The sequence below is a fragment of the Anabrus simplex genome, chromosome 11 (genome assembly GCF_040414725.1).
Source record: "Anabrus simplex isolate iqAnaSimp1 chromosome 11, ASM4041472v1, whole genome shotgun sequence".
In the NCBI taxonomy this organism is placed as follows: Eukaryota; Metazoa; Arthropoda; class Insecta; order Orthoptera; family Tettigoniidae; genus Anabrus; species Anabrus simplex.
This window is the reverse complement of record NC_090275.1, coordinates 16764262-16791738: the sequence shown is the minus strand read 5'-3', so window position 1 is coordinate 16791738 and position 27477 is coordinate 16764262. Positions and strand designations below refer to the sequence as shown.

Sequence of the window (27477 nt, the reverse complement as noted above, 5' to 3'; positions counted from 1 at the left end):
TGGAGGCAGATTACTAGAGCTGGAAATGTAGATGCGCCATATTTTGTGCACATGAGTACGGGAACACGGTGCTGCAATCTGGTGGAGAAACAATTCAAGAAGCTTAAGTTTGGTGTTCTTTAATTCTGGGTCACTCTGACTATCGTTGTTTACATCACTGTCAAGCGGAGTTCAACAGATAAGAGAAGATCTGTAATGACACAGTGCGGTAAGTTATGTCAGCACTGGTTTTGAGTGCGGGAAGAAGGCAATTACATCATAGCATGAAATAAATGATAGTACTGTAGGTGAGATGAATTTTAAAAATAAACAAGATTGTCTTGAGCAGTTCTTGTTATAAATATATAAAAATGTTACAAGGCTGTGTGTAAATACAGTAATATCAGTATCTTGACGAATCTTGTATCTTCCAGGGCTGTTGTTGGTTTAAACCTTGGCAGGCATCACTGACAGGCCGATACCCTTCAGCTGGCGATGGTAACTGTTCACCACAACGATAAAGTACGCGCCAATCACTGCAACACAACACGTCACAATTTGAATGAATGCATCCAGTATTCTTCTCTCCAAGTCGGGTATCTCCAACAACAAAGGGGAGCGTTTTTATTAATTGTAAAACACTAAAGCTATTCTTACTATCAAAATGTTACAAAGGACAGGCGATATGGCTGTGTCGGACGCAGGGCCGTGGGTGTGTACACGCATGCACAGAAATGGTGTTCCGATATAAATAAAGCATAACTTCTCCGTTTAACGCATTGTTGCAGGTAGACAGCCCGTTACAGGACTGTTGTGATTCAAATGGGCACAGTGGTGGATGTATAGCGGTATACACACTGTGCGTTCATCACTACCCGTTCAGTCCCTCCCCTCCTTTTCAGTACTGGAGTGGGGTAGTGTTCATTGTTGATGTCGGGACATCATTTCTGTGCACGCTTGTATCAGAATACTATGCCTTAGTGGATCATGCCGTTAACTTACCAAGTCAATTAAAATTCTTGTGTGCCACTGATCATACAAACTCCTTACGAATTCTACTAATTTTATGTTAAATTTCCTCAAACCATGCTAAATAAATCACGATCTAGCCACAGAGGAATGCGTGCTTGCAAACTGCTATTTCGACTTGCCTTTTCCGCAAGTATAAGGCGACATTATGTTGAAACTCATTTGTTTTCAAAATCAGCTGAATACAACGCCACCAGAAGAATTTAAAACCAATATTTTATACGCTAAATATACGCTACCATAACTGTCGACTGAGATCGCAATGATCGTCGTACTTTCACCGAGTGGTAATTGCAGACGCTCGTACGTGTTATGTGCCCATAAAAATCAATCCTCCGTTTCCGAATGATGTCCGTTAACCTTTCCATATCCACGTACAGTTCATTGTTACCCCGTCTCCTGTGGTTACTGTTTTCTCTGATTGGTCCCAGGATCTTTCTCAGGAATTCTCTTTCTTTGGCTTCTAACTTTTCAATTAAACCCTTCCTGTTCAATACAAGGCATTCTGTCTCATACAGGGCCTCTGATCGTATGACTTAATATTATTACTATTATTATTTCAATCCTAGAGCCTCCGTGGCTCAGACGGCAGCGCGTCGGCCTCTCAGGGCTAGATACCGTGGTTCAAATCCCGGTCACTCCATGTGAGATTTGTGCTAGACAAAGCGGAGCGGGACAGGTTTTTCTCCGGGTTCTCCGGTTTTCCCTGTCATCTTTCATTCCAGCAACACTCTCCATTCTCATTTCATAGCATCTATCAGTCATTAATAAATCACTTTGGGAGTGGCGACCCCATCGTACTAACAGCCTATATCTGCTTCATTCATTACATCCCTGACCCGGTCAATGACTGGAAAACAGGTTGTAGGTTTTCATTTTCATTTCAGTCCTACTAACTACTTTTACGATTTCTGGAGATCCCAAGGGGCCGGAATTTAGTCCCGCAGGAGTTCCTTTACGTGTCAGTAAAATCTACCGACACCGGCTATAATATTTGAACACTTGTAAATACCTTCGGACGGAGCCGTGATCGACCCGCGAACTTGAGCTCAGCAGGTCAGCGCTCTGTGCCTGAGCTACCCAGCCCAGCCAAGAGCGCTATTCCCTAAGGAGTTAGTGTCAATTAAATCCGAATATAGTCGAACATAGAACGCACATTCACTAGTATCATTGAAATCTACCGTATTCTCACATTTTAGCAGGACGCGAGATGCTAGATGCCTCTTGCTCTCTTGGAGGCCGAAGCCTGGGGACTTACTTCCGCAGACACACCGGTTGCCCATCTCCCCTTTGGTTGACCGCAGATCAGTGGTCTTCTGGAGAACCTTTCGACAAATGCAGATGATCTTGTCTACACTAGTACACTTACCAAACCTGACTAAATTATGCTCTTGTCTACAGATTAATTCCATGGAATGCGTTGCTCTTCTACCGCCTTTTAATTGGTAACCCTTGTCCATCACTTGTAACGTTACCCTATCTTTTGCGAATAGTTAAACAGAAGTTTTACCCCACATAAATAAATTCACTTTCATTGTTAAGACTCGCGGTCCTGTTCTTAAGAAGACAACTAAATCTAACATCTTGAACTAACTGGGTGTACTTGACCTGAGAAGCCTCTTAGAGTTCTCCGATCTTTGTTACCTTCATGAAATAATCAATAGCTATACAAAATGTAATACTCTTCCAACTATGACCCTTTATGGGATTTGGTAGTAAGCAGAATTAAGATCCAAGAGAGAAAAATATTTAGCTTTAGAAAAGAAGTGAAAGGCGTTTTGCATTTTAGGAATAGGGTAAGAATCATAGAGTATTTTGGAGTTCAATTTTCTATAATAATCAATGACCAGGCGCGAAGAACCATCAGGCTTATCGACTAAAAATGCCGGAGATGTGTAATTGGAAGAAGATGGGACAATGGTACCATCCAGAAGCATTTTGTCAATAATGTCATCCATTTTGGCCATCCGAGGAGGGCTAAATAGTAACGAGGCGAACGAACAGGTGTTTCATCAAGTAAATCAATGTGAGCCTGATAATTAACCACAGAGCCTAAAGTATGTGTGATAACATCGGCAAATTCAGATTTCAAGGCCTCAATTGCATCTATTTGGGGAGCAGTGGCATAAATATGCTGATGACTGAATACGTGGTTCATAGGGAAATCGAGGGGGTCTACCAAAGGAATTCGAACGCGCGGATTGTAAAAAAAAAAAAGGAGATAGAGGCCATTGCAGTATTATAAATAAGGCCAGTATAAGTAAAAAAATCATACCCCAGAATAACAGGAAGTGAGCAATTATTAACCACTTGAAATTCAAACGGCCAAGAAAATTGGGAAATTTTAACATTAAGTTTTAGTTTACCCATGATTTCAAGAGTGTGTTGAGATATGGAAAGACATCTGAGGGTAGAAGGGCGCAATTGAAGATGCGGATGCGTTTGTAAAAGTTGCTGAAAAAAGGAGAAACTGATTAGGGAAATTGCAGAACCTCAATCTAATAAAGCTAAGGAGGGAGTGTTATGTAACTGTACAAGAGTATACGACTGTGATTTAGTAGCAGGCGAGAAAGTTGAGGAAACATAAGGCAGATTTTGCCCAAGAGGTCGTGAGCTGCCTACTGACGACGGGAATTGAAGTTTCCCAAGGTAGAATTGGTACAATTTCGTGCTAAGTGCCCCATAGCCTGACACCGATAACAGCGAATACGAGAGATATCACTCTGAGAAGGTGGACGAGTGGTAGAAAGCATGCGAGTTGTTGAAGTGTTAAACTGGGGAGGTGGAGTAGAAGAATAATAAAAAAAATTACTACGGGTATTTAGAATATCTAGTTGAGCAATGTGGTAAAGCTGAGGAATAGTAGTGGGTGGCGTAAAGGGATTGATGATTTGACGGAAAGCTGGAGAGGCATAACATCGAATAAGAGAAATAATTTCCTGGGGATGTTGAGCAATAGCTAACACATCAGAATAGCCGATAATAGAGTCAAGATAATCATAAGCTGATTCATCTGGACGTTGATGACGTCTGATATATTTGTTACTCAGCTGTTGTCGAATTTCATAAGGCAGAAAATAAGTGTGTAAAACCGAGCGAAAATGAGCCCAATCATGAGAAGACTTCATATACTGGAGCCAAAAATTACTAAGATGACCAGAGGTTTTTGGGTAAAGCAACGAAAGCAATTGGGAAAATGGAGCCAAGTCAGTCTGTAGAAATTTGCGAACTAAAAAAAGCCATTGTGTCAAAGTATCAGGGTCAGTAGACCGAATGAGGGGTACCTGGACAAGACATTTAGTCAAAATATGGAAATTAAGTGGTTGATGTGAAGAAGGGGTGGGAAGATATGGAGATTCATAAAAATATTGCTGAGAAGGGGATGGTGGTGGAGTTCACAAATCGGGAGAGTAATGCTGTGCTGATTGAGTTTTATTGGGAGAAGACGGAGGTGCCTGATTAAGTGGAAGTTTGGATTCAGCAGTAAAAAGAGAAAGATCAGGATAGAGAGGGGTGTTGGGTTGAGGCGGGGTTGGTAAAGGTTCAGAGGATGAACTAGAAGAAACAGTAGTAGTAAGAGTACTAGACGTGGAGGTAAGATCAGAATTACAAGTAACAAAAGGATTATAAGACACATTAGTAAAAGGATTTGGATCAGAAAAATTGAAATGGGGATCAAACGAAATGTCAGAAGTGTCCGAAGTATAAGGAGAAAAATTATCAGAAAAATAAGCCATGTTGAAAGAGACGACAAAAAGAAAGGCAAAGTCTAGCGAGGAGAAACGCTAAACCTCAGAAGAAAGAAATAAAAGAACTAAGACAGTAACAGGGTAAGATTTAGAGTGGTAGTAAACTGCACAAGTCGTATATTAACTGCGACTTTGTACTCTGCTACCATGTATAACCCTTTATGGGGGTATATGCATATATATATATAAATACTGCCGAGGGAAATCCAAAGTATCGGTGACACCGAGTACTTTCAAACGGTAGGTAGTAATATTACGCAGGGAGTAAAGCGCCAAATTGAGAATGGAGGCCGTGGTAAAAAAAAAAAGATCTCCAATAAGCATTCCAGAATAACCGCAGATAGCGCAGAGGAAAGCATGCTAGATAATATTAGAAAATTAAAAGAGAATGGGAGGAGAAATAGGGGACATGACGGGTGAAAACAGATGAGAAACCAAGATAAAATTTGGAAATAGATATATTAGAAGAATTAAATCAAGCTCTTACAATATTACATGAATAGAAGTCTGTACAGATACGAAATTTTCCCAACCACATATAATACAAATTTGTTACACCAAGAATAAAATATCCAAGAGAATGAAAGCAAATAAGAGAATAGGCCAGGAGAGGAAAGGGATAGACAAGAAAAGGATGAATACGGTACGAAGATAAATGTTGAACAACGAGAATAAGAAAAGGATGTACACAGTTACAAGATTGGAGTATACCAGCATGAAGTCTTCTAAGCAAAAGTCCAAATGTCACCTCTTCAATTATCACCCGAATAGGCACAAATTAAGGTTGTCATGCAGGCGTAAGTCACTGTATACTACAATGAAACAGTTTCGAAGTATGCAAAAACATAAATGGCGAAACACTGATTAAGCACAAGTGTGTGAAGGAGTCGCAGAGTTGCCGATATACCACACGCACATTTGGAAAGTACATTGTCACTAGTTAGTCAATAGAGGCTTAGATATTGAAAATACAAGTGAAATCTCGGCCTGGAAATGCACTGCTCCCAGTTATAATATGCAAAGAAAATAGCTCCAAATGCAACATAGAAGTATTTACAATAAGGACATTATCAGTTTGTCATACCTCATCTTGAACCAAGTAGTTCTGCCCGAAAATGGAGAGTCCAGGGCACATGTCGCTAAGGACGGAGATGACGTTAAAGGTTCCTCCCTCCACACAGGCCAAAGTCCATCTCAACACATTCAGAGGAACGCCGGGTATTTATAGTGTGGAATAATGAGAAATATGTCCGGAAGATTCCAGAGGTTAGTGGAGCATGCGTGACAAAGCAGGCGATGTCACATGACGTCAGGCTGCGAAAAGGAAGTTAGTTTATCGTAGATCGTAAAGGTGGATAGAGCAGAGTTCGTGCAAGGTACGATGTGTGCAAACTCACATAAGTATGTAAGTTCCAGTTGAAGAGAAAATGCGGTTTATATCATGATGAGGGTAAGTCCATATTAATAGTAGAAAAAGGTTATGTGCGTGGCGAGGTTCATAACAGTAGTTGCCGGTGAAGTGATGAGTCCGTTACACAACGTACTTCCCTGTACACGTTCCCCACCTCGCCCAACATGCATTATGTGTCTCGTCCGAGACTAACCAAACAACAACGCTCTATCTTCCATAGTCTCCCGACCTCCCGATATAGACATATTCACACCCTTTCCATCCTTCAAACACAAAATTAAGATCCCTCAGAAGTCCTGCCCAGGTTTCCATTTCCTTCCGTCCGACCCAAGGTTCTTCATGCTAACTCTGTAACCGACCCTTGCCAGTTATCGTAGCCATTGTTGTTGCATTTTATTGTTAATTTACTGTTGGTACTAAATATTGTTGTTTATACTGATTGTTATCTTATGCTACTTATTTAAATTTGTTATATTACTAGTGTAAAATGGCGCTCCATCTGCTGTATCTAATAAATAAATAAATAAATAAATAAATAAATAAATAAATAAATAAATAAATGCATCACTCACTGTGGCTGTCTGCGGTCAACTGTGCATACGGCAGAAATGGGTATAATTCCATTTAAAAACAAGGCAACTTGGTATCGCTACCTTGGTGTTTAGTGAAGATTGAGGCAAACAATGCACTTACCGCTGTCTTATAGTAATCGGAAGACATTTGAGATGAATAACTTTAAAAAGGTGGACCGGCCTGAATAATGAACGCTAAGTACTCACGTGTGGAGATGATGGTGGCCACTATCATGTAGATGCCATCCGCTATCTCTTCGAAGACGAAACAGAGCATGATCAGGAAAACCAGGGAAATATCCACGACGATGAGGCACACGATTGAGTAGTAGATCCAGGTTTTGACGAAGCGAGGCTTCTCCTGCAACGACATGAATACTGCGTGTTAATCGGATGTGTATGCTGGGTGTCTCTATCCAATCAGTCACTACTGATCTGCATTTAGGGCAGTCACCCAGGTGGCAGATTCCCTGTCTGTTGTTTTCCTAGCCTTCTCTTAAATGATTGCAAAGAAATTGGAAATTTATTGAACATCTCCCTTGGTAAGTTATTCCAGTTCCTAACTCCCCTTCCTATAAACGAATATTTGCCCCAATTTGTCCTCTTGAATTCCAACTTTATCTTCATATTGTGATCTTTCCTACTTGAAAAGATACCACTTAAACTTATTCGTCCACAGATGTCCTCCCACACCATCTCTCCACTGACAGCTCGGAACATACCACTTAGTCGAGCAGCTCGTCTCCTTTCACCCAAGTCTTCCCAGCTCAAACCTTGCAACATTTTTGTAACGCTCTCTTTTGTCGGAACTCGCCCAGAACAAATCGAGCTGATTTTCCTTAGATTTTTTCCAGTTCTTGAATCAAGTAATCCTGGTTAGGGTACCATAAACTGGAACCATACTCTGGTTGGGGTCTTACCAGAGACTTATATGCCCTCTCCTTTACATCCTTACTACAACCCCTAAATAACCTCAAAACCATGTGCGGAGATCTGTACCCTTCATTTACGATCAAATTTATGTGATTACGCCAATGAAGATCTTTCCTTATATTAAGACCTAGGTATTTACAATGATCCCCAAAAGGGACTTTCACTCCATCAACGCAGTAATTAAAACTGAGAGGACTTTTCCTAATTGTGAAACTCACAACCTGACTTTAACCCCGTTTATCATCATACCATTGCCTGCTGTCCATCTCACAACATCATCGAGGTCATTTTGCATTTGCTCACAATCTTGTAACTTATTTATTACTCTGTACAGAATAACATCATCTGCAAAAAGCCTTATCTCTGATTCCACTTCATTAGACATATCATTGATATATATACAAGAAGGCATAAAGAAAAAATAATACTGCCTTGAGGAATTCCCCTCTTCGCCTACTCTAATTCTCTGAGTTCTAGAAATATAGCCACCCATTCAGTCACTCTTTTGTCAAGACCAGTTGCACTCATTTTTGCCATGATCAACCGTATCAAATAAGCGTGAGTGCTACCCTTTCCCGGTCTGTACACTCCAAAGACATCAAGTTGCCTATTATCTTTAGAGATGAGCCTTACACCTAGAATTTCATGTTTGTTATCTTTAACTTTTTCGTAGCTTACAAATTCTTCTTTCACCAGAATGAATACTCCCCCTCCTACCATTCATATCCTATCCCTACGATACACCCTCCAGTTCCGTGAGAAAATTTCTGCATCCATTATATCATTTCCCAGCCATGATTCAACTCCTATTACAATATGTGGTAAGTATATATCTCTTAAATTACTTAATGTTATTCCTTTCTTTACAATAATTATACAGTTGAGCACTAACATTTTTATGTCATCCCTACTTGATTTCCAGTTCCCTGTTCCCTTATCACCGCTCCCTAGGCTACCCCGTTTCCCGGAATATACCTCCCTATAACTCTTCGAAACAAATGTCGTAACTTATATGTACCACTGCAGTTTGTTGACTCTATTTTAAGAAACTCAACAGTAAATTAAACATTGTACACCTGCGATGGATAACTAAAGAACAATATGCGTTCTCATGTCATAGAATATCTATAGCTTGGAATAACTTCTCATCTGGTGAAATCAAGTAAATCAATTTAGTGCACATTTTAAGAGATGATCTCCATTTGTGCAGTTGCTAGTAAATTAGAGTAGCTTTCAGCAACTTGATTTCACGTATATGAAACTAGAAATAATTAAACTACTTGCAGCATTTAGATTTTAAACAATTTGTAATATTTGTGACTCACATTCATGAGAAAAGTACAAATATTGTTTACTTTTATAAGTTGATTCAAACCGCAAGTGTGTGCGACGAATGGTGTGCTAATTAGGTCAGATAGATACGTTTGTAGCCATCATGAATTTTGTGAAAAATAAAAATCCTTACCTTGACGGCACCGTAGACGAGAAGAACGGAGAAAATGAGTTCCGTAAGCAGAGCCAGGATCATGACGATAGAAATAGCAAGTTCGGCTGTAAAATGAGAAACATTCTTTGTTAGTACACTCGGAATGAAGGAGAGCTTCTTTCTAATGATCAGGATACCACAAGGGTTGGTTGTGCCTCCACTGCGTTTCACTCTTTACTTGAATACAACTGACATTCTGGGGAAGGGTATGCTGTGGACATTGTTGAATATGTGATCGTAGCCGCCTTTACGGAGGGTAGATACATTGTTGGGCAAACTGAAATTAGCAAACCCGGTTTAACGCAGTGAGGAGTTTGTAGAGGTTTACTGGCGTAAATTCTACCAGACTCAGCAGAGGTCGAGTTCTCCATCTTTGATTCAGAAAGCCTACGCTCTACTGTCTCCCCTTTAAGGGCGCGCCCTACTGATGTTAATCTTGGAATGTTCATCCAATATTCAAAATAATTTGTGAGTTCATTTATGTTGCCAAAATTAAGATTTGTGAAAAATTTGGTACGTTTTTGTAACATTATTATGAGAATAATTTGTGAAACTTCAAAACATCCCATTCGTACCATTTTTTGAGTTACTCTGAAACTTTTTTGTGTTTCTTAGGGTTATGTGAGTAAGTATTGGTATTCTTATTATTTAAATGTACATTATTGATGTTGTTAAGAGTGTTTTTCTGTCACCCTTTTTTTACATTTTTTTCTCAAATTTTCTTATTCGACTCAGGATATCTGTCAGATAATTTATTTTTCCGAATGGATACAAACTTTTGTGCATCTCACATAGTACTATAGGAACCATGTTTGAAGACAATCAGGCAAAATTTGTTGCACTTACAACATTTTCAATGCTGAAAAATAGTTTTGAGAAAAATACTAAATTTGTATAAAATTACAGTAGCTGCATCAGAATTTCCCAGGACCACATTTTTCTCCACCTTTGACGTTTTCCTTCCCCTCATTCTACTCTACTTATCAATTTATTTATTTATTTATTTATTTATTTATTTATTTATTTATTTATTTATTTATTTATTTATTTATTTATTTATTCGTGTCAGAAGTACAAAATATGAAACATGAAAACATAACAAGAGCATGAAATGGAAACAAGTACACACATGTATGTTCATCTTGTGAACTCAAACATTTCCCGCCCAAAACTTAGCCACTTCGAAAGCACTTGAATTAGCTTGAGTCAAATCACTCAGTGTACGCCAGTAAGGGCACTACGGACAACATAAGAGATATTGTGTTGTTTGAAGTTCTCCACAACCACATAGAACTATCTTGGTTAGAAAATGCCACTTATATAAGTTGTCCCTTGTTCTTGCAACGTCAGCTCTCAATCTGTTGATGGGAGTTGGTCTCAAACAACCTGAAATAACCCTGCAACTCTCTTTCGAGGCAACATCAACCTGACTTATACCACACAGGACAGACATATTCTCCTGCTGAATAGCATAAGGACAGTGCTGTTGTTAACGTTTGGGATGGGTGCCGCAGTTAGTCTTTGCCAGTTTACCGAGGAACTCCTAGCAGTAATCGTCAACCTTTGATTGTTGAAAGGTTAGAATAGTTTTCACTAAAACTTATTTGTGTATTCCATTATGGTAAGCCACATCATCTACGAGTGTTAGGGTATTAACTGCAGTTAATAATTATTGGTAAATCTAATACACTGAACCCAAAATGAACTTTTAAGATTGAAATATTCCTCAGCAAAGGAGAACAAATATACAAGGCAGTTGCGATGGAAATTTTCAGCTCGATATGATTTGTCGTCTTTAACAGGGAACGAGTTAATTTGACTATTTCTAATGTTCCTCTGTGGACATAACTACTGACCTACACACCAATGACAGCACATACCAGTACGCCAGGACTCGCCGGAAATTCAAAAGGGGAAATATTTTAATTTGATTTAATTGCGCACATTGTGCGTAAGTAGAGTGGAGTACATCATCTTCAATCCAAGCACTTTCACAAAATTTCGTCAGAGACATTTCTCTGCGCTTACATGTCATTACGTGATATCTGCCACGTGGATTTCCACAAAGTTTGCATGCGCATAGTTCGTCCGGTAGATGGTAGATGACCGAGCTCGATAGCTGCAGTAGCGTAAGTGCGGCTAGTATCCAGTATTCGGGAGATAGTGGGTTCGAACCCCACTGTAGGCAGCTCTGAAGATGGTTTTCTGCGGTTTCCCATTTTCACACCAGGCGAATTTTGGGGCTGTACCTTAATTAAGGCCACGGCCGCTTCCTTACCGCTCCTATCCCTTTCCTGTGTCATCGTGGCTATAAGACCTATCTGTGTCGGTGCGACGTAAAGCAACTTGCAAAAAGAAAAAAAAAAAAAAGGATGGTGGATATGTCTCGTGCAGGTTCGATGGTGAAAACCAAGAACCGCAAAATGCATCATGATGTGTCTCAATACATAATTGGCTTTTATCCATTCTCTATTTATCATTGCATCTATGGCGTAAAATTCAGGAAATATTTGCTCTCTTTATCCTTACATTACTCGAAGTAGAGTCGGGTATGCTTCTGTTGGTGGGAGGTATAGGCCATATCTCAAATACACAATGTAGAATGATTCTCTGGCGAGTACATATGCCAGGCCTGTGGGTGTATACTTTGAAATATATAAGGCCGTTTTCAGGAGTCTTGTTTTTAATTTCTGGATTTCCTTGAGGTTCTTCTTTTTGATTTGGTCCCAGATTAATGTCAAACCACATGTCACTATTAACCTAACCAGCCCCGTGTCACTACAGCCCTGAAGGGCCTTGGCCTACCAAGCGACCGCTGCTCATACTGAAGGCCTGCAGATAGAGATGTCGTGTGGTCAGCACGACGAATCTTCTCGGCCGTTATTCCTGGCTTTCTGGACCGGGGACGCTATCACGCCGTCAGATAGCTCCTCAATTCTAATCACCTAGACTGAGAGGACTTCGAACCAGCCCTCAGATCCAGGTCAAAAACTCTGACCTGGCCGTGAATCGAACCCGGGGCCTCCGGGTAAGGGGCAGGCACGATACCCCTATACCACGGGGCCGGCTATATGTCACTAAATTGTTTAACGCAGTATTTAATGGCAACTTCCGTAAATTTGGTATACAGTGCGTAGTTCATAAGGCAGCTGTAATTCCCCCCGTCCCCCGTCCCCTGAACATGGATACTATATACATTTCCGTGAGTCTGTAATGTGAAATATGAAGTATAGTGAAATTCCGAAAGTATTCATCGAGAAAGTGGGCCTGGCTTTTAGAAGGGATTTTTAGAAAACATCAGTGGACATTTAAAAATGGCGGTACACGGATAAATATTATATCACCATGTGCCCGAAGAATTGGGGTAATGTTTAGGACGATCAACTCAATTTTGGTTTTTGGGCCATTTTGGCTCAAAAACTCATTGGTGTCTGCGCTTAAGGAAAGTATAAGTGGACAACCATCTCCCCGTCACTATTCACAATTGGAAAAGGAAGCAGTCCAAATCTTGGAAGAATGAAATCACCTGTGAAAGCAAGAGAAAGTGATGATGGAAGACTCCGTACTGGTGGAACTGGAAGAGAACACGAGTTGACCAAGGGAGGTTGGATAGTAAATGTGAATGTGGGGAGACTAGTACATGAGAGACTGTTACGGGCTCCGTGGTCGTCAATCCACAGTTCCAAGATGACAAACCCTGGGATCCTTTACAACAGTGTCCCTCAGTGTGGACAGTCTGCACCCCGAAATCAGAACTGAAAGCAAGATAAGTTTGTGCTATGTAAAATGAACTTACCCCTACGTATAATTTCACGAACTTCGGGATCGACTTCTTCGTACTCATCTTTGTCTCCCTTGCCAACGGAAAGTTCCACCAAGTCTTCTATCAAACTCAGTATTGAGCCGGCCTGAAAATATTAAAATATAAATTATAAATTCAATCAATGTACGCACAGAACATGTTATAACAATTTATATAAATTAGTCCTTAAAAATGCAATGAATTTTTCGCGTATCAAAATTCACATACTAGTGGAAAATTGTGCTGATTTCGTTCGTTTTTCTCTCCCTCTCTCTTATTCCATTCTTTTCGTTCACCGGGCGAGTTGGCCGTGCGCGTTGAGGCGCGCGGCTGTGAGCTTGCATCCGGGAGATAGTAGGTTCGAATCCCACTATCGGCAGCCCTGAAGATGGTTTTCCGTGGTTTCACATTTTCACACCAGGCAAATGCTGGGGCTATACCTTAATTAAGACCACGGCCGCTTTCTTCCAACTCCTAGGCCTTTCCTATCCCATCGTCGCCATAAGACCTATCTGTGTCGGAGCGACGTAAAGCCCCTAGCAAAAAAAAATTATTTTCGTTCACGTGTCTCTCTCTTTACTTCTACTCGATTTAGCATCTGTACAAGCACAGTGATAATTTAAATAAGTGTTTAAATTTAGTGCTTGATATAATACCGTAATGGGTTAGTTAGTGTGTTCTAAAAACCTGGATCTTATTATAGATGAAGGCACTACATCCGTCCTCCAGGGTCCTATTAGCAACGTCACGTACCTAGACGAGACGCTGTGCACTCACGTGCTGGATATGCGTCTGGTACACTCCAGAATTTTAGTATCTAGTGGCAATGACAAGAAATCCGTACAGCCCTCAGAACTGCCCAGTACCTGCTTACACACTCTCTATCATTGGTCACATCCATTAGACACGTAATACGCGCACACATCTGAAGAGTGAAGGGGAGGTGGAGAGAGTGAAGTACGAGATATCTAGTATGAACGAAACACGCGGAGGCGAATATACTTGCTCCTCGCCTGCCCGCACGCCCCCTCCTGGCTTGAAAACCATGTGAGAGGGAAATGAGGGGAGTCCTTGAAAGCAGCAGGCGTACTGTGTATATCAACTCATTGAGGGTCAAATTCTTCAGTTTCGTTGTAATTCTTTTGTGCGAAGGCTGGCTGAAATGATAGCAGTCTCGACCATGATTTCATTATCATCGTGTTCAACCACAGTAAGAAAGAACGGCCCATATTTTCGTCAATATTGGCTCTATTAAATATTAAACTACTTTAATACTCACGCAGACACTGTCAAAAGAAAAATGAATATAATTTGCACTAAAATACACACGGATATCATATTTGAACGCAAGAAATTAAGATGAAAAACGGTAACTGTTTATTATAAGCATTTAGGACCTACCCTTTTACTATACCATTCGATTTTCTTAATATAATTATGGGAAATTTTATAGAAATTAATTGGGATAGAATGATGTATAAAAACAGAAGACAGAAACAGTGCTTACATTTAAACGACATGTAAATGAAGAATATTATTCACAGTCCAAAAAAATAATGGTAGGTAATAACAAAAATAAGATATTCTCATAATATCACAGTAAAATATCTTACAAGAAACAAAGGAGTGAAGTTTGTGAGAAAAATTTAAATAAATAAAATGAACTCTTCCTGCACACGAAAATGTTTGTATTTGTATCATCACAAACAGTACACTGGTTTTTCCATAAAATAATACTTTTCTACCAATTCAAATGATTGGAGAAAACTAATTTGGGAAAAACGGAGAGAATGGTTCTTCAATACTTTCTTAATAGCAAGGGTGTTTGGAAAACCGTTCCTCTGGAGTTATTGTCAGCGCTAATCAAACAAGTAAATGCCACAAGTGTTGGGGCGGGATTATATCGTGCGTATTCTTTCACAAGTAAATTACAGTTAAACAATTGCTTTCCTTGATTAGGAGAAGCCAGAATATTTAACCATAGAAACATCTTACTCAGTTCCGGAGAAAATGGCGTTGGGAGTGACCTCTGAGTGCGTAACGGGACAGGCCATGCCTCCTGGACGACGAACACATGTGACGTTGCCTTGGTTACTTCTCCTTCATCCTCAGGGTTGGCCAAAACCTTCGCCCAAACGTTACGCGTTTTCTATTCCACTCGGAATTATTCTAATTGCTATTGTACATCCTGCATTAAATGTGGATGAGATTAGAGCCAATACGGCTTGTCTTTTACCACTGACAATTTTATCCAGACGCCGCTAATCCCGACTATTAAGTATCCGTGTTTGGTCACTGCTCTGTTGGCTGTGGGTGGTAAAGCCTCCTATGATGTATTACACACGTGACACTGTGGATCGAAAAATGTGAAATGTTCATACAACTTCTAGAATGGAATTTTCCATTCATCAGGTCCCTAGTGTCATGCCCAGTTCGAAAGACTTTATTTACATTCAACCTCGAAATGTCAGATCACACCTGATAAGGTCTAGGCACTTACAAGTAGACCGATGATGATGTTTGTTCTTTAAAGGGGCCTAACAGCTAGGTCATCGGCCCGTAATGGTACGAAGTGAAAGGAAATGAAACGATAATTAAAACTTCAAAATGTAACCACTGACTAAAATATAAAAAGAATGATGATGAAAAAATGACCATGAATTGAAAACAATCAGTGGATCCAATTCACAGTGCTTTCTTTTCTGAGATGATGCTTCTTATAAAAAGGGGTCCAAAATCCGAGTCACCGGTCCCTCGTAATTGTGCGAATCACCAGTAAAACTGAACCATGGTATTCCTCCTATAGTGGTACTAATCATAGGCAAAGCAAACCCACGGCGTATCACACACAATGGTACTGTTCTCACATAGGGTAATTCCGGGAGAGTTGCCGCACTTTTTATGTCTTTTGTTATATCTCGGTATATTTACTTTAAAAATCGTTGCAAATTCATCGAGCATAATTTGAAAATATGTACATTTGATCAGGGATGAACAAAATATTGGCAATTGAAAGTAAATGGGAGAAAGGAGTGAACAAAGGAATTGTTGCATCTGCGGCGTCTCTCCCTGGATCCCGGTATAGATGCCGACTTTGCTCGGGAGAGATGCTGCGAGTAAAATAATTAATGACAAAATCAAATTTAAGCCAATTTCTTCAACTTTAATATAACCGAACACTAGAACGTACTACAAGACAATTATATCCACATAATATAATCATTCATTGGAAAAAATCTATCTGATAATTTACAACATTAAAATCATATTTTAATTTCGATTTACCATAAATGTGTATGTGCAATGGATTCTTCACTGTGTTATATAAAACCCCACGGCACTTAACACCCTTGAAATGGCTCTGGCCTGCACAGCGACAGCTGCTCAGCCCGAAGGCGAACTATCAGGGAGAGACGCCGCACCCTCCTGTTTTCATACCTCAAGGCTATCATGGCCCAAAATTAGCTTACTCTCAACTACAGTTATGTTTCTGACGTCTACTGTACTAAAAACTTCTGATTTAAGCATTTGAAGCCAACTTAATATACAATAAATTAACACACGCAAAAACTTTGTCAGGAGGAAACATGTACTCGCCTCATGATATCGGCTATAATTGGCGTAATATACGAGCAAATTTCGTCACACTCGCAGACAGTAGTTCTTCCTTAGAAACTGAAAAACCGCACATATTGCCATCTAGCTGTAACGATGGGAACCTTTAGCTACAGTGTATGCGGCATCTCTACCGGGGCGGCATCTGTCCCGGATTTACCTTATTGGTGCTAATCAGATGCAACGCAGACCCGGCAATTACAAGACGTCACGGTACGATGGCTCCAGCTACTTTTGGTATGTTAGTATACTTTTACTTTTCGGGACTAAGCTCGTCCTGTAATCTCTTTCTCTCTCTCTCTCTCTCTCTCCTCTTTCAATAAATATGTATTTCTTCAGGTTTCGACGGCATCAACTTAGATTTTCATGATTATCTACCTACATATCTCCTGAAATTCGAATGAAAAGCTCTCCTTTGTCAATAATCATGACCGATAATTAAAGCATCAACAATCCTTACTTCTTGAACATCCCTTGTGGGTTGAAGTCAACAAGTGCCACACGACGAGACGTGCCCACTGAGGTAAGCTCTCTTGTGCATGCAACACAGACAAGGTTCTGATTCATAGAACGGATTTGATCTGGGGTGTGCAGTAAGAGATGTCGGGCCCACTCAGAAACAATCTCCCGACTGGAGGTGGTCACACTGCCATGTGCCATCTGGCTCGGGGCCCAGAAGGACGCGCTAGGAAGTAAATAAACGGTGACAACATTTCCATGAGGGTCTTGCCAGATTTTAAAGTGAAAACAGGGAGCAGAGATCATTTGCGATTCACAAACATCTTATTTATTTTCTTCGTATCTAGCGAGTTGTTAGCGCGGGCTGAGACTGTGCCTGTTAACACACATTTCGTGCCACCCGTGGTTTACGTTTTGTCGCACTAAGTAAATTCGGGGACTGTGCCTTCGCTTTCTTTCCGGCAGTCTCTTCCCGTCCCATCGTCGCCAAAAATATCTTGTCGTTTCGTTGTGTGACACTCGCATGCGAAATTGTATTGTATCATGTTTATCTTAGAAATAAACAGTGCAAACTCTTACAGTAATAACCCTTGTAGACTTGTAACTAAATGATTTTACTTCTGCCTGGCCATATAGAGATTCCCGTGGTCTGCGGTTCAGAGGATCTCGAGTTCAAGTCCCAAGAGTGTCGTCGGGGATGTTAGCTGTGTCTGCTTGATGCCTCTGACTTCATGACTAGAGTTTGTTTCTTTGATGCACACCTCTTCATATTCGCAGAAGCCTCTTGCATAATAGTCGTGTGTTGTGTTCGAAGTCAACTATACCGACCCGGTTGCGAGCGTAATGAAGTGAATTGTGAGAGGTGTCAGTCAAGATTTTAGATGGAAAAAAAAATGGCGCAAGAGCCCCGAAGGGCTGTACATTACGAGATTATGGTCAGCAAGACGAATCCTCGCGACCGTTATTCTTAGCTCTCTAGACCTTGGCCGCTATCTCACCGTCAGATAGCCCCTCAATTTTACGCAATCTATCGTCGCAGTAAGACCTATCTGTGTCGGTGCGATGTAAAGCCACTAGCAAAAAAATTCACGCAGGCTGAATGGACCTCGAACCACCCTCAGATCCAGGTAATAAATCCCTGACCTGCCCGTCAATCGAACCTGGAGTCTCCGTGTAAGAGGCAGGCACACTGCCCCTACACCGTGGGGCCGGCTCAAATTTATAGATGCAAATTAATTAATCGTTACCAATTGGAGTTCAATTTCTTGAAATAAATATTTCATAATTTGATTTCCCCAAATGGAAATTTGGAACATTTATAAAACACATAGTTTTTGATTTTTTAAAATTGTCTACCTTAGTTTGTAAGATTAGAGATACAATAAACGTAGCATGTTTTCCTGTTTTGTTTGTAGGCTGAGAATGACTTACAATAATAATAAAAAATAATAATAATGCCTAGCATTTGCAGACGATTTTGCTATTTTGTCAGAAAACATAACAAGTGCAACAACACAAAAATCAATTTCTTGGAAGACAGGTTTGAGAATCTCCGTAGGAAAAACAAAACTATTACAAACATCATGAACGCTCCAAATTTTTTGGTAACCGATATTGGTCCAGTGGAAAGAGTAACGAAACTCAAATATCTGGGAGAATTAATTCAAGAAAATTGTTTAGACGAATATGCACTAGAAGAAAGGGTACAAAAGATGGAATGAGTTTATGGTATAAGAAAGAATTTTTATAACAGAAAATGTCTATCTAGCAATTATTAACTACTGTTTAACCCAAGGAATTTTCCCTACGGCGTGGAAGGATGCCCTCGTCATCCCAATCCCAAAAAAGGATGGACCCAGTATTCCTTCAGATTACCGACCAGTTTCTATCCTACCACCCCTGTCCAAAGTGCTGGAACGCCTGGTACATGAGCAAATCCTTACGTACTTACATAAATATGCTTTACTCGACTCTTACCAATCAGGCTTTAAGAAAAAACATAGTACCATGACAGCTCTGCTGAAAGTGACAGATGACATTAGATATGCAATGGACAACAAACAAGTGACAATACTTACTCTTTTAGATTTCAGTAGCGCATTTGATACTGTCGATCCTAGGTTGCTTCTTTCCAAATTACAGTCCTTAAACTTTAGCCAGAAAGTGCTGGAATTTTTCTATTCTTACCTCACAAACCGCCGGCAGTGTGTGGTTGCAAATAATAATAAATCAACGTGGCGAACAAAAAATATTGGTGTTCCACAAGGGTCAGTCCTAGGCCCTCTCCTATTCACTTTATATATAAATGATATCACCAGATCAATTAAGCACTGCAAGTACCATCTTTATGCTGATGATCTGCAAATTTATTACCACACTAGAACTAATAATATACAACAAGCAATATGTAATGTAAACGCTGACCTTGAGCAAATAGATATCTATGCAATTAAAAACAACCTTAAATTAAATCCCCATAAAACGCAAGCCATTATCATCGGTACATCAAAGAATCTTCACATTTTAAAACAAAATTGCATTCCTCCCGTAACTTTAAATAGTACTGTTATACCTTATTGTGAATCAGTTTCTAACCTTGGTGTTATTATAACGGAAACTCTAAACTGGTCAGCGCAAGTTAAGAATATCTGCAAAAAAGGTTTATTGTGGCTTGCACCCCTTAAAACGTTTCAGAAATGTATTCCCTCGATCACTAAAAATTCAACTTGTTCGGTCATTATTATTTCCCATTTTTGACTACTGTGATGTAATTCTTACGGATATAACAAAAGAATTAAGCTTGAAACTACAACGCACTCAAAATGCTTGTCTTAGATATGCTATGGATTTACGGTATGACGCTCGAGTTTCTCCCTACTATAAACAATTATCTTGGTTACGACTAGACGACAGGCGTAAACTACATGCAAATACTCTTATGTACCAGGTACTTTTGGAAGACATCCCTGCTTATCTCTCCAGCAATTTTCGTCACCTTGGTTCTTTACATCTCCATGATACTCGCTCAGTGTCCCTCCTAGAAATACCTGTCCACCGAACAACCACATACCATCGATCATTTACTATCACCGCTTCGGGATGGTGGAATGCTCTTCCCAAAGACATCAAGGATGCTGCATCAAAAAACATATTTAAAACCACCTACCAGCAGTTCCTCGTTAAGTGCTTCCAGCAAGGTACAGTACCTGTATGAGTGGAACGAGTGATTGTGTGTGAAAATGATATGCGATTATTGCACAATAAAATAAATATTGGTTTAATATAATAATTTAAATTAAATTAAAAACATCCACATTGTATTTACGAAGTAGAAGTAGTCTAAAAATAGCTAGTAGTAAGTACAGTATTTAACTTAGATCTAGTCTTGCAAGGATACAATTAGTTAAATTTTCATTTAGTATTTTTATTAAGCTTATTAGTATTTTTACATTCTTATTTCTTTTGTTGTGTATTGATTTTTTTTCTTTTTCCTCAAACCTGTATTATGTAGGCAGTTACTTTTTCTTTCATTCTTCTTTGCATGTATATATTCATATTTTTGTCTTAAAAATTAGTGTTATTCGTAGTTCTTAGTATTTTAAGTTAATGTCATTGTATGGAATAATAATAATAATAATAATAATAATATGTGTGTGGTTAAGTGTAAGAAAGGGCCAAGAGCCCTAACTTCGCCACAGAAAATAAAGGCTTTATCTATCTATCTATCTTTATCAATCTTAAAATAAGGCACTACACTACAGTGGTGAAACCGGATTGCCTATATGCAAGTGAATGTCTGGTATTAAACTATAGATTAGATAAACATGGGGCACTAGAAAGGAGAATCATGAGAAAAATCTTAGGCCCTGTGAAAACAACAGAAGTATGGAAATTAAGATCTAATGATGAAATATGCAGGAACATAGGAAACGTAACAGAAACCATAAGAAAAATGAGATTGCAATTTTTTTGGACATCATTACAGAATGGATGATACTAGATTAACAAAAAGGGTTTTTCAAGTACCTTTGGGACAAAAAGAAAATAACTGACTGGATTCAAGAAGTGAAGAATGATTTAGAAAGAAATAATATAAGAGAAGAAGAATGGACAGAGACATTTTTAGGAAGAGGGTACTAAGTATGGAAGGATTACAAGGAAGATTGAACAACAAACCTGGTGCGAAGTGGTCCGAGGACAGAAAGAAACAGCATTGTGCACGGATGAAAGAATATTCGAAGAAACAGAAGAGCAAACAACTGAGTATGAAGAACTGAATTGAAATTGGCACGTGGTCCTTAGTAGGCCTCATTCGGAAATAATAATAATAAGAAGAAGAAGAAGAAGAATACATCTGTGGTAAAAAGTATATCTGAGACTTATCATAATGAGTAAATGCCTCATCATATCTGCTGCAACCATTATTTATTATTATTATTATTATTATTATTATTATTATTATTATTATTATTATTATTATTATTATTATTATTATTATTATTATTATTATTACAGCAAATTTCTATAGTGAATTTAACTTACAATTCCTAGTACTCCGATGATGATGGTGCCAGTCTTCAGCGAGAACCAGTAACAGCAGTTCGTCGTAACCATGGTGGTCTACTGTACATAAAAAAAAAACAAAAAAAAACACGGTTATTTCACGTTTCTAGTGGGGTTAATTTATGTAACAAGGCAAAGAATTATAACTATTTAAAGAGTAACCGGAAGCTCTAGAGAAGGCTAACAAGTATCACTGTTATTCCATTCCTCTCCCTAGCACAGACATTCATTTCATATTTATCCAGCCCATAAGCTTTAATTGAACCTACTGTGCAGCTCCCATGTTATTTTGCGATTTACTGTAAGTGTCAAGTTCAACGTCGCTCGCTAAGAATCAGCTCCGCTATGCTTAATAAATATGTCCTTAGTACTAGAACATAAGGTGCTGGGTTGATAGACTGAGACGGTAGAGGGCTGGCTTTCTATTCTAAGTTGGTGGTTCGATCGCGGATCGCTCTGGTGATATTTGAAGGTAGATTACCCACACATAAAACAAAACTCCTCTGGAACAAAATTGACACCTCGGCGTCTCCGAAAACAGTAAAAATGGTTACTGGGATATAAAACCATTATTATTATTATTATTATTATTATTATTATTATTATTATTATTATTATTATTATTATTATTATTCGAGAATTCGGAGTTAATTATCAAATTGACAAACCCTCAAATCCTCACCTTCCAACTGCGTCCTGGAGAAAATAGTAAAAATTTGGAAAGAAAAGCTGGAATAACACAAGGTATCACCAATAATACTGGGAAAAAATGAAACTGTATAGCATTTGCAGATGATTTCGCCATACTTTCACAAAATCTGACAAATTTAGACATAGATGAAATAGCCAGTATAACAGATTTAAGAATTTATGTAGAAAGAAACAAATTTGTGACAAATATAAGAAATGCTCCAGAATGTCTAATAAGAGAAATTGGTCAAGTAAGAAAGATAGAAAAACGGTTCCCATAGTTGGGGGAAACAGTTGAAGAAAATGGTTTGGAAAAATGTGCTATAGAAATGAAATGGCGTATGGCTTTTAGGGCCGAGAGTGTCCGAGGACAAGTTCGGCTTGCCAGATGCAGGTCTTTTGATTTGATTCCCGTAGGCGACCTGCGCGTCTTGATGACGATTAAATGAGAATGAACACGACACATACACCCAGCCCCCGTGCCAGCGAAATTAACCAATGATGGTTAAAATTCCCGACCCTGCCGGGAATCGAACCCAGGACCCCCGTGACCAAAGGCCAGCACGCTAACCATGGAGCCGGACTGCGCTATAGAAGGAAGGATACAAAAGATAGGAGCACACGGTATAACTAGCAGTTTGTACAACAAAAAGTGTTTGTCTAAAAATCTCAAAATACAACATAACAACACAGCAGTCAAAAACAGAATACCTATATGCGAGTGAATGTTTAGTACTGAATTACGAGCTGAATAAATTAGACGCACTGGAAAGGAAACTTATACGGAAAATACTCGGTCCGCTAAGAACTACAGAACTCTGGAAATCAGGAAGTAATGATGAAATATATCGGAACATAGAAAACATAGCAGAAACAATACGGAAGAGGCGATTGATAATTTCCGGACATTCATACAGAATGGATGACAATAGGTTAAGGAAACAATCTTCAAATAGTTTTGGAACAAGAAGTCAGCAACGACCTGGATTCATGAAGTCAAGGAAGATTTGGAAAGAAACTATATAAGAGACGAAGAGGCAATTGGACAGAGATTTTTAGAAGTAAAGTGCTAAAAAGGAAGGATTCCAAGATCGGGATGGAACGAAAACAGGCTGAAAAGGGTCCGAGGAAAAGAAAATGAGGCATAGTGAGCAGAAGGAGTATTGGACATAGAAAGAACAACAAAGCACGAATAATTAAAATTGGCACGTGGTCCCTAGAAGTCCCTAACGAAGAAAGAAGTATTCATAACGTAACACCCCTGCCAAGACGACTGCTGCGGTACCTTTCGTTCAGTCCAGGAATGGTAGCCCTAGAGTGGCTGGGAATCGAACTCGGAACATGCGAGGGGAGAGAGGCAGGCACGCTACCTCTCCACCACGATACTGGCATTAATTACAAATGCTTGTACATAATTGAGGAGTTTCTGTTCAAACGTTATTTCCACTGCAAGAAAAAAAATCATTATTTCGTCCACTGCATCACAGTAGTTGAAAAGCCATGAGCAATCCAGACCATTAAGATGTAATTCCGTAAACGTTGTGCCATACCAGATCATGGGCACGTTACACGTGCCTTCCATTTTACGTGTTTTTTGGTTTTCCCTCCACTTTCTTCTAGTGGAAATATTTTTTTTTAGTTATAAAACAGCTTATTATTTTTGTAACTCTTTCGCAGCTGAGAATATTCTCGCATCGTCTGTTATTCTCATAATTGGGAATTATCCCAGACATTGCCATAAATAAATAAATAAATAAATAAATAAATAAATATAATAAGTCGCTATATTCTTCTCTTATCTGTGATATTTAAGATACTTGCTGCGGGATTGTCATGACATCCGGCTGAGACGTGAGCTTAAGGCAACACTCCGGAGATAAAAATCAATATTTTGGTAATTTTGGTGAAATTTACTTACGACTGAAATTGAAAGGATTGAGTTTATTTTTTTTTGTCACGGAGTTAATCCTCTGAATTAAAACATTTTATCACTGTAATAATGTCCGACTCGTTGGCTGAAGGGTCAGCGTACTGGCCTTCGGTTCAGAGGGTCCCGGGTTCGATTCCCGGCCGGGTCGGAGATTTTAACCTTAATTCCAATGGCACGGGGGCTGGGTGTGTATGTTGTCTTCATCATCATTTCATCGTCATCATGACGCGCAGGTCGCCTACGGACGTCAAATAGAAAGAACTGTACCTGGCGAGCCGAACCCGTTCTGGGATATCCCGGCATTAAAAGCCATACGACATTTCACTGTAATAATGCATTGTTTGCCTATTGTAATTTTACATTTAAATCCCATTTCTGTCCCATAATATTGTGTCTGATGTAACAATATTTGTATGGTGTATGCATCACAACTATATTAAGAAACTGCGTATGGAATTTTTGATTGCAGAATTTTTTCAAGTAGTAGGGATTTTTAAGTCCAGGATTTTAGAACGTAAAAATTATACAAACTTTAGCACAATATATCTCCTTATATAAATTATGTGCAGAAAAATCGATACGTAGCGCTTTTAAACGAAGTATTATCTACCTAATTACGAAATTACATTAACATGTTCATTAAATTTAATGAAAAATGGATTTAAAATTTCAGAAGTGTTCGGAAAAAAATTGTATGAAAGAAATGTCCGTGATATCTATACTTTTTTAGGTGGTATTCCCACAAAATTTCGTGAAAATCCATGAATTAGGTGAAAATATATTTTCATCTCCGGAGTGTCCCCTAAAGTATTGGGGAAGATATGTGTTTCAGGCGGATGAATGAACTCTATTGCCCCTCGGTAGCACTCAATATAATTGTCCGTGGTTTTCTATTTTCACACCAGGCAAATTCTGGAGCTGCTCCTTTAATTAAGATCCGGGAGATAGTAGGTTCGTATCCCACTATCGGCAGCCCTGAAAATGGTTTTCCGTGGTTTCCCATTTTCACACCAGGCAAATGCTGGGGCTGTACCTTAATTAAGGCCACGGCCGCTTCCTTCCAACTCCTAAGCCTTTCCTATCCCATCGTCGCCATAAGACCTATCTGTGTCGGTGCGACGTAAAGCCCCTAGCAAAAAAAAAAACCTTTAATTAAGGCCAATGCCGCCACCTACCCAGTCCTAGCCCTTCCCTAGGCTTGCGTCGTCGAAAACCTTCGATGTGTTAGACCGACGTTAAAGTGCTAACAAAAAAAGAATGATAATGGAGAACTGGGGAAGTGGTCTCGTTAAACAAAGCCGGCTGCAACTCGGCCACGTAGCGCTCCCATTCAGCCCGCATTGGACTGCTCATCTCTTGCTGTGCAATTCTCTGAGTTAAACTTTGTGAGATAGAATATAGCTTGCTATTTTACTTCAACTTTAACCCTCTTAATCATAAGGAATTCGGCTCTCGGCTTTATGTGGAATGCGAACCGCAAGTGCTTTGTTTATTGACATAATTGTTATGCCTGGAGGTCACTTGAAAATTTGCGCCACGAAATTAGCTAGCTATTCATTGTGGCGCAATATTACCTAGCAAACGCGCGGGCTGTGATGTGAAGTATTGATGGATGACCATGACTGGGAGATAAATATATTTTTAAAAAGTGCGTTAGTGAACATATTACTTTTTATATCACATTTATTCAAATACAAAGACATTTATTTTGTTAGTAAGTTTGAAACTGTGCAAAAGTAGCTGCGAGCTTTGGGTCACGTGGCTGGCAGCCCTGAAGTTGAGTTTTCCGTGGTTTCCCGCTTTCACACCAGACAAGTGCTAGGTCTGTACCTTAACTAAGGTCACGGTAGCTTCCTTCCTGCTTCTAGTGTTTTCCCATCGTCGTCATAAGACCTATCTGTGTCCGTGTGTCGTGAAGAGAATGCAAGTTTGAAAATTTAATGATCGTCCCATTGAAGTGTAAGAAATGTTTTCCTCTGTTCAGTAAGGTCCCGGGTTCCAATTCTGATCAATTTGGAGATTTTAGCAGTGTCTGGTTAATTCCTCTGACTCGAGGAGTGGGTAGACTTTTTGTTTGTCGCAACGAACCAACAAAAAACAAACACGTACACACAGATTCCTCCACGTAGGGTTTTCGTCAGGTAGAGCATCCGGCCCTAAAACAGGGCCGAATTCAGGTGTGTGTGTGTGTGAGAGAGAGAGAGAGAGAGAGAGAGAGATACAATTCGCACCTGCAACCCCGTCAGGTTCGAGGAAAGCGTATTATTATTATTATTATTATTATTATTATTATTATTATTATTAATATTACACTCCCGGCATTAAAATCCATACGTCATATCATTTTATATGTCATTATTGTTTTTATTATTATTATTGCCCGAGTCTTTGGCTGGATGGTAAGCGTTCTGCCATTCGGTTCAGTGTGCCCCGAGTTCAATTCCAGGTCGGGTCGGGGATTATAATTGATTTTTGATTTATTGTTTAGGCTCGTAAACGGGGTGCTTGTGTCTGTCTCAACACTTTGGTCTTCATTTTTAGACAGCACTAGCAATCACCACAGAAACACACAATAGTGATTAGATCCCTCGACGCAGGGTTGGCGTCAAGAGGGGCATTCATCCGTAAAACAGAGCCAAATTTACACGTGAGCCTCCACATGTTTGGGAAAAACGGTAATTATTATTATTATTAATCGTAAAATGGTTCACGCAGGCTATGAACTGGTTACGACCGAGCTCGATAGATGCAGTCGCTAAGTGCGGCCAGTATCCAGTATTCGGGAGATAGTAGGTTCGAACCCCACTGTCGGCAGCCCTGAAAATGGTTTTCCGTGGTTTCCTATTTTCACACCAGGCAAATGCTGGGGCTGTACCTTAATTAAGGCCATGGCCGCTTCCCTCCCACTCCTATCCCTTTCCTGTCCCATCGTCGCCGTAAGACCTATCTGTGTCGGTGCGACGTAAAGCAACTAGCAAAAAAACTGATTACTACAGAACTCGTAGATGCATTAGATAAACGACACAGCCACGAATGAAGAATGATTTTGGTATCCTCGACATTTGTTCATCTGGACACAATAACACGGCACATGCAACACTCGACACAATTTTGAAGGCACACTCACTAACTTTGTTTAGCAAGTCCACTCTAGTAAACAGAGCAGCTCGCATACACACACTAAGTAGTCCCACCGCCGCGACGCACTCCCTACTCCCCGGCTCACTCGCTAAAGCGCTACTTGGCACCAAATCGCAGC

General features: G+C 39.6%; 1 protein-coding gene across 3 annotated transcripts; it reads right to left on the bottom strand.

Moving 5' to 3' along the window:
* Positions 1-103: 103 nt before the first annotated feature.
* On the bottom strand, positions 104-27477 carry LOC136883429 (uncharacterized). 3 transcript variants are annotated; one of them, XM_067155705.2, is made up of 6 exons: positions 27346-27477; positions 21578-21658; positions 12956-13067; positions 9139-9224; positions 6948-7101; positions 104-515 (listed from the first exon to the last, which is right to left on the bottom strand). In XM_067155705.2, exons 2-6 carry the CDS (start codon positions 21647-21649, stop codon positions 427-429), a joined length of 513 nt encoding a protein of 170 aa, XP_067011806.2. In that variant the 5' UTR covers positions 21650-21658; positions 27346-27477; the 3' UTR covers positions 104-426. The 3 variants fall into 3 exon arrangements, with proteins under 3 accessions (XP_067011806.2, XP_067011805.2, XP_067011807.2); XM_067155704.2 differs by having other exon boundaries at positions 27350-27476; XM_067155706.2 differs by lacking the exon at positions 21578-21658 and having other exon boundaries at positions 27350-27447.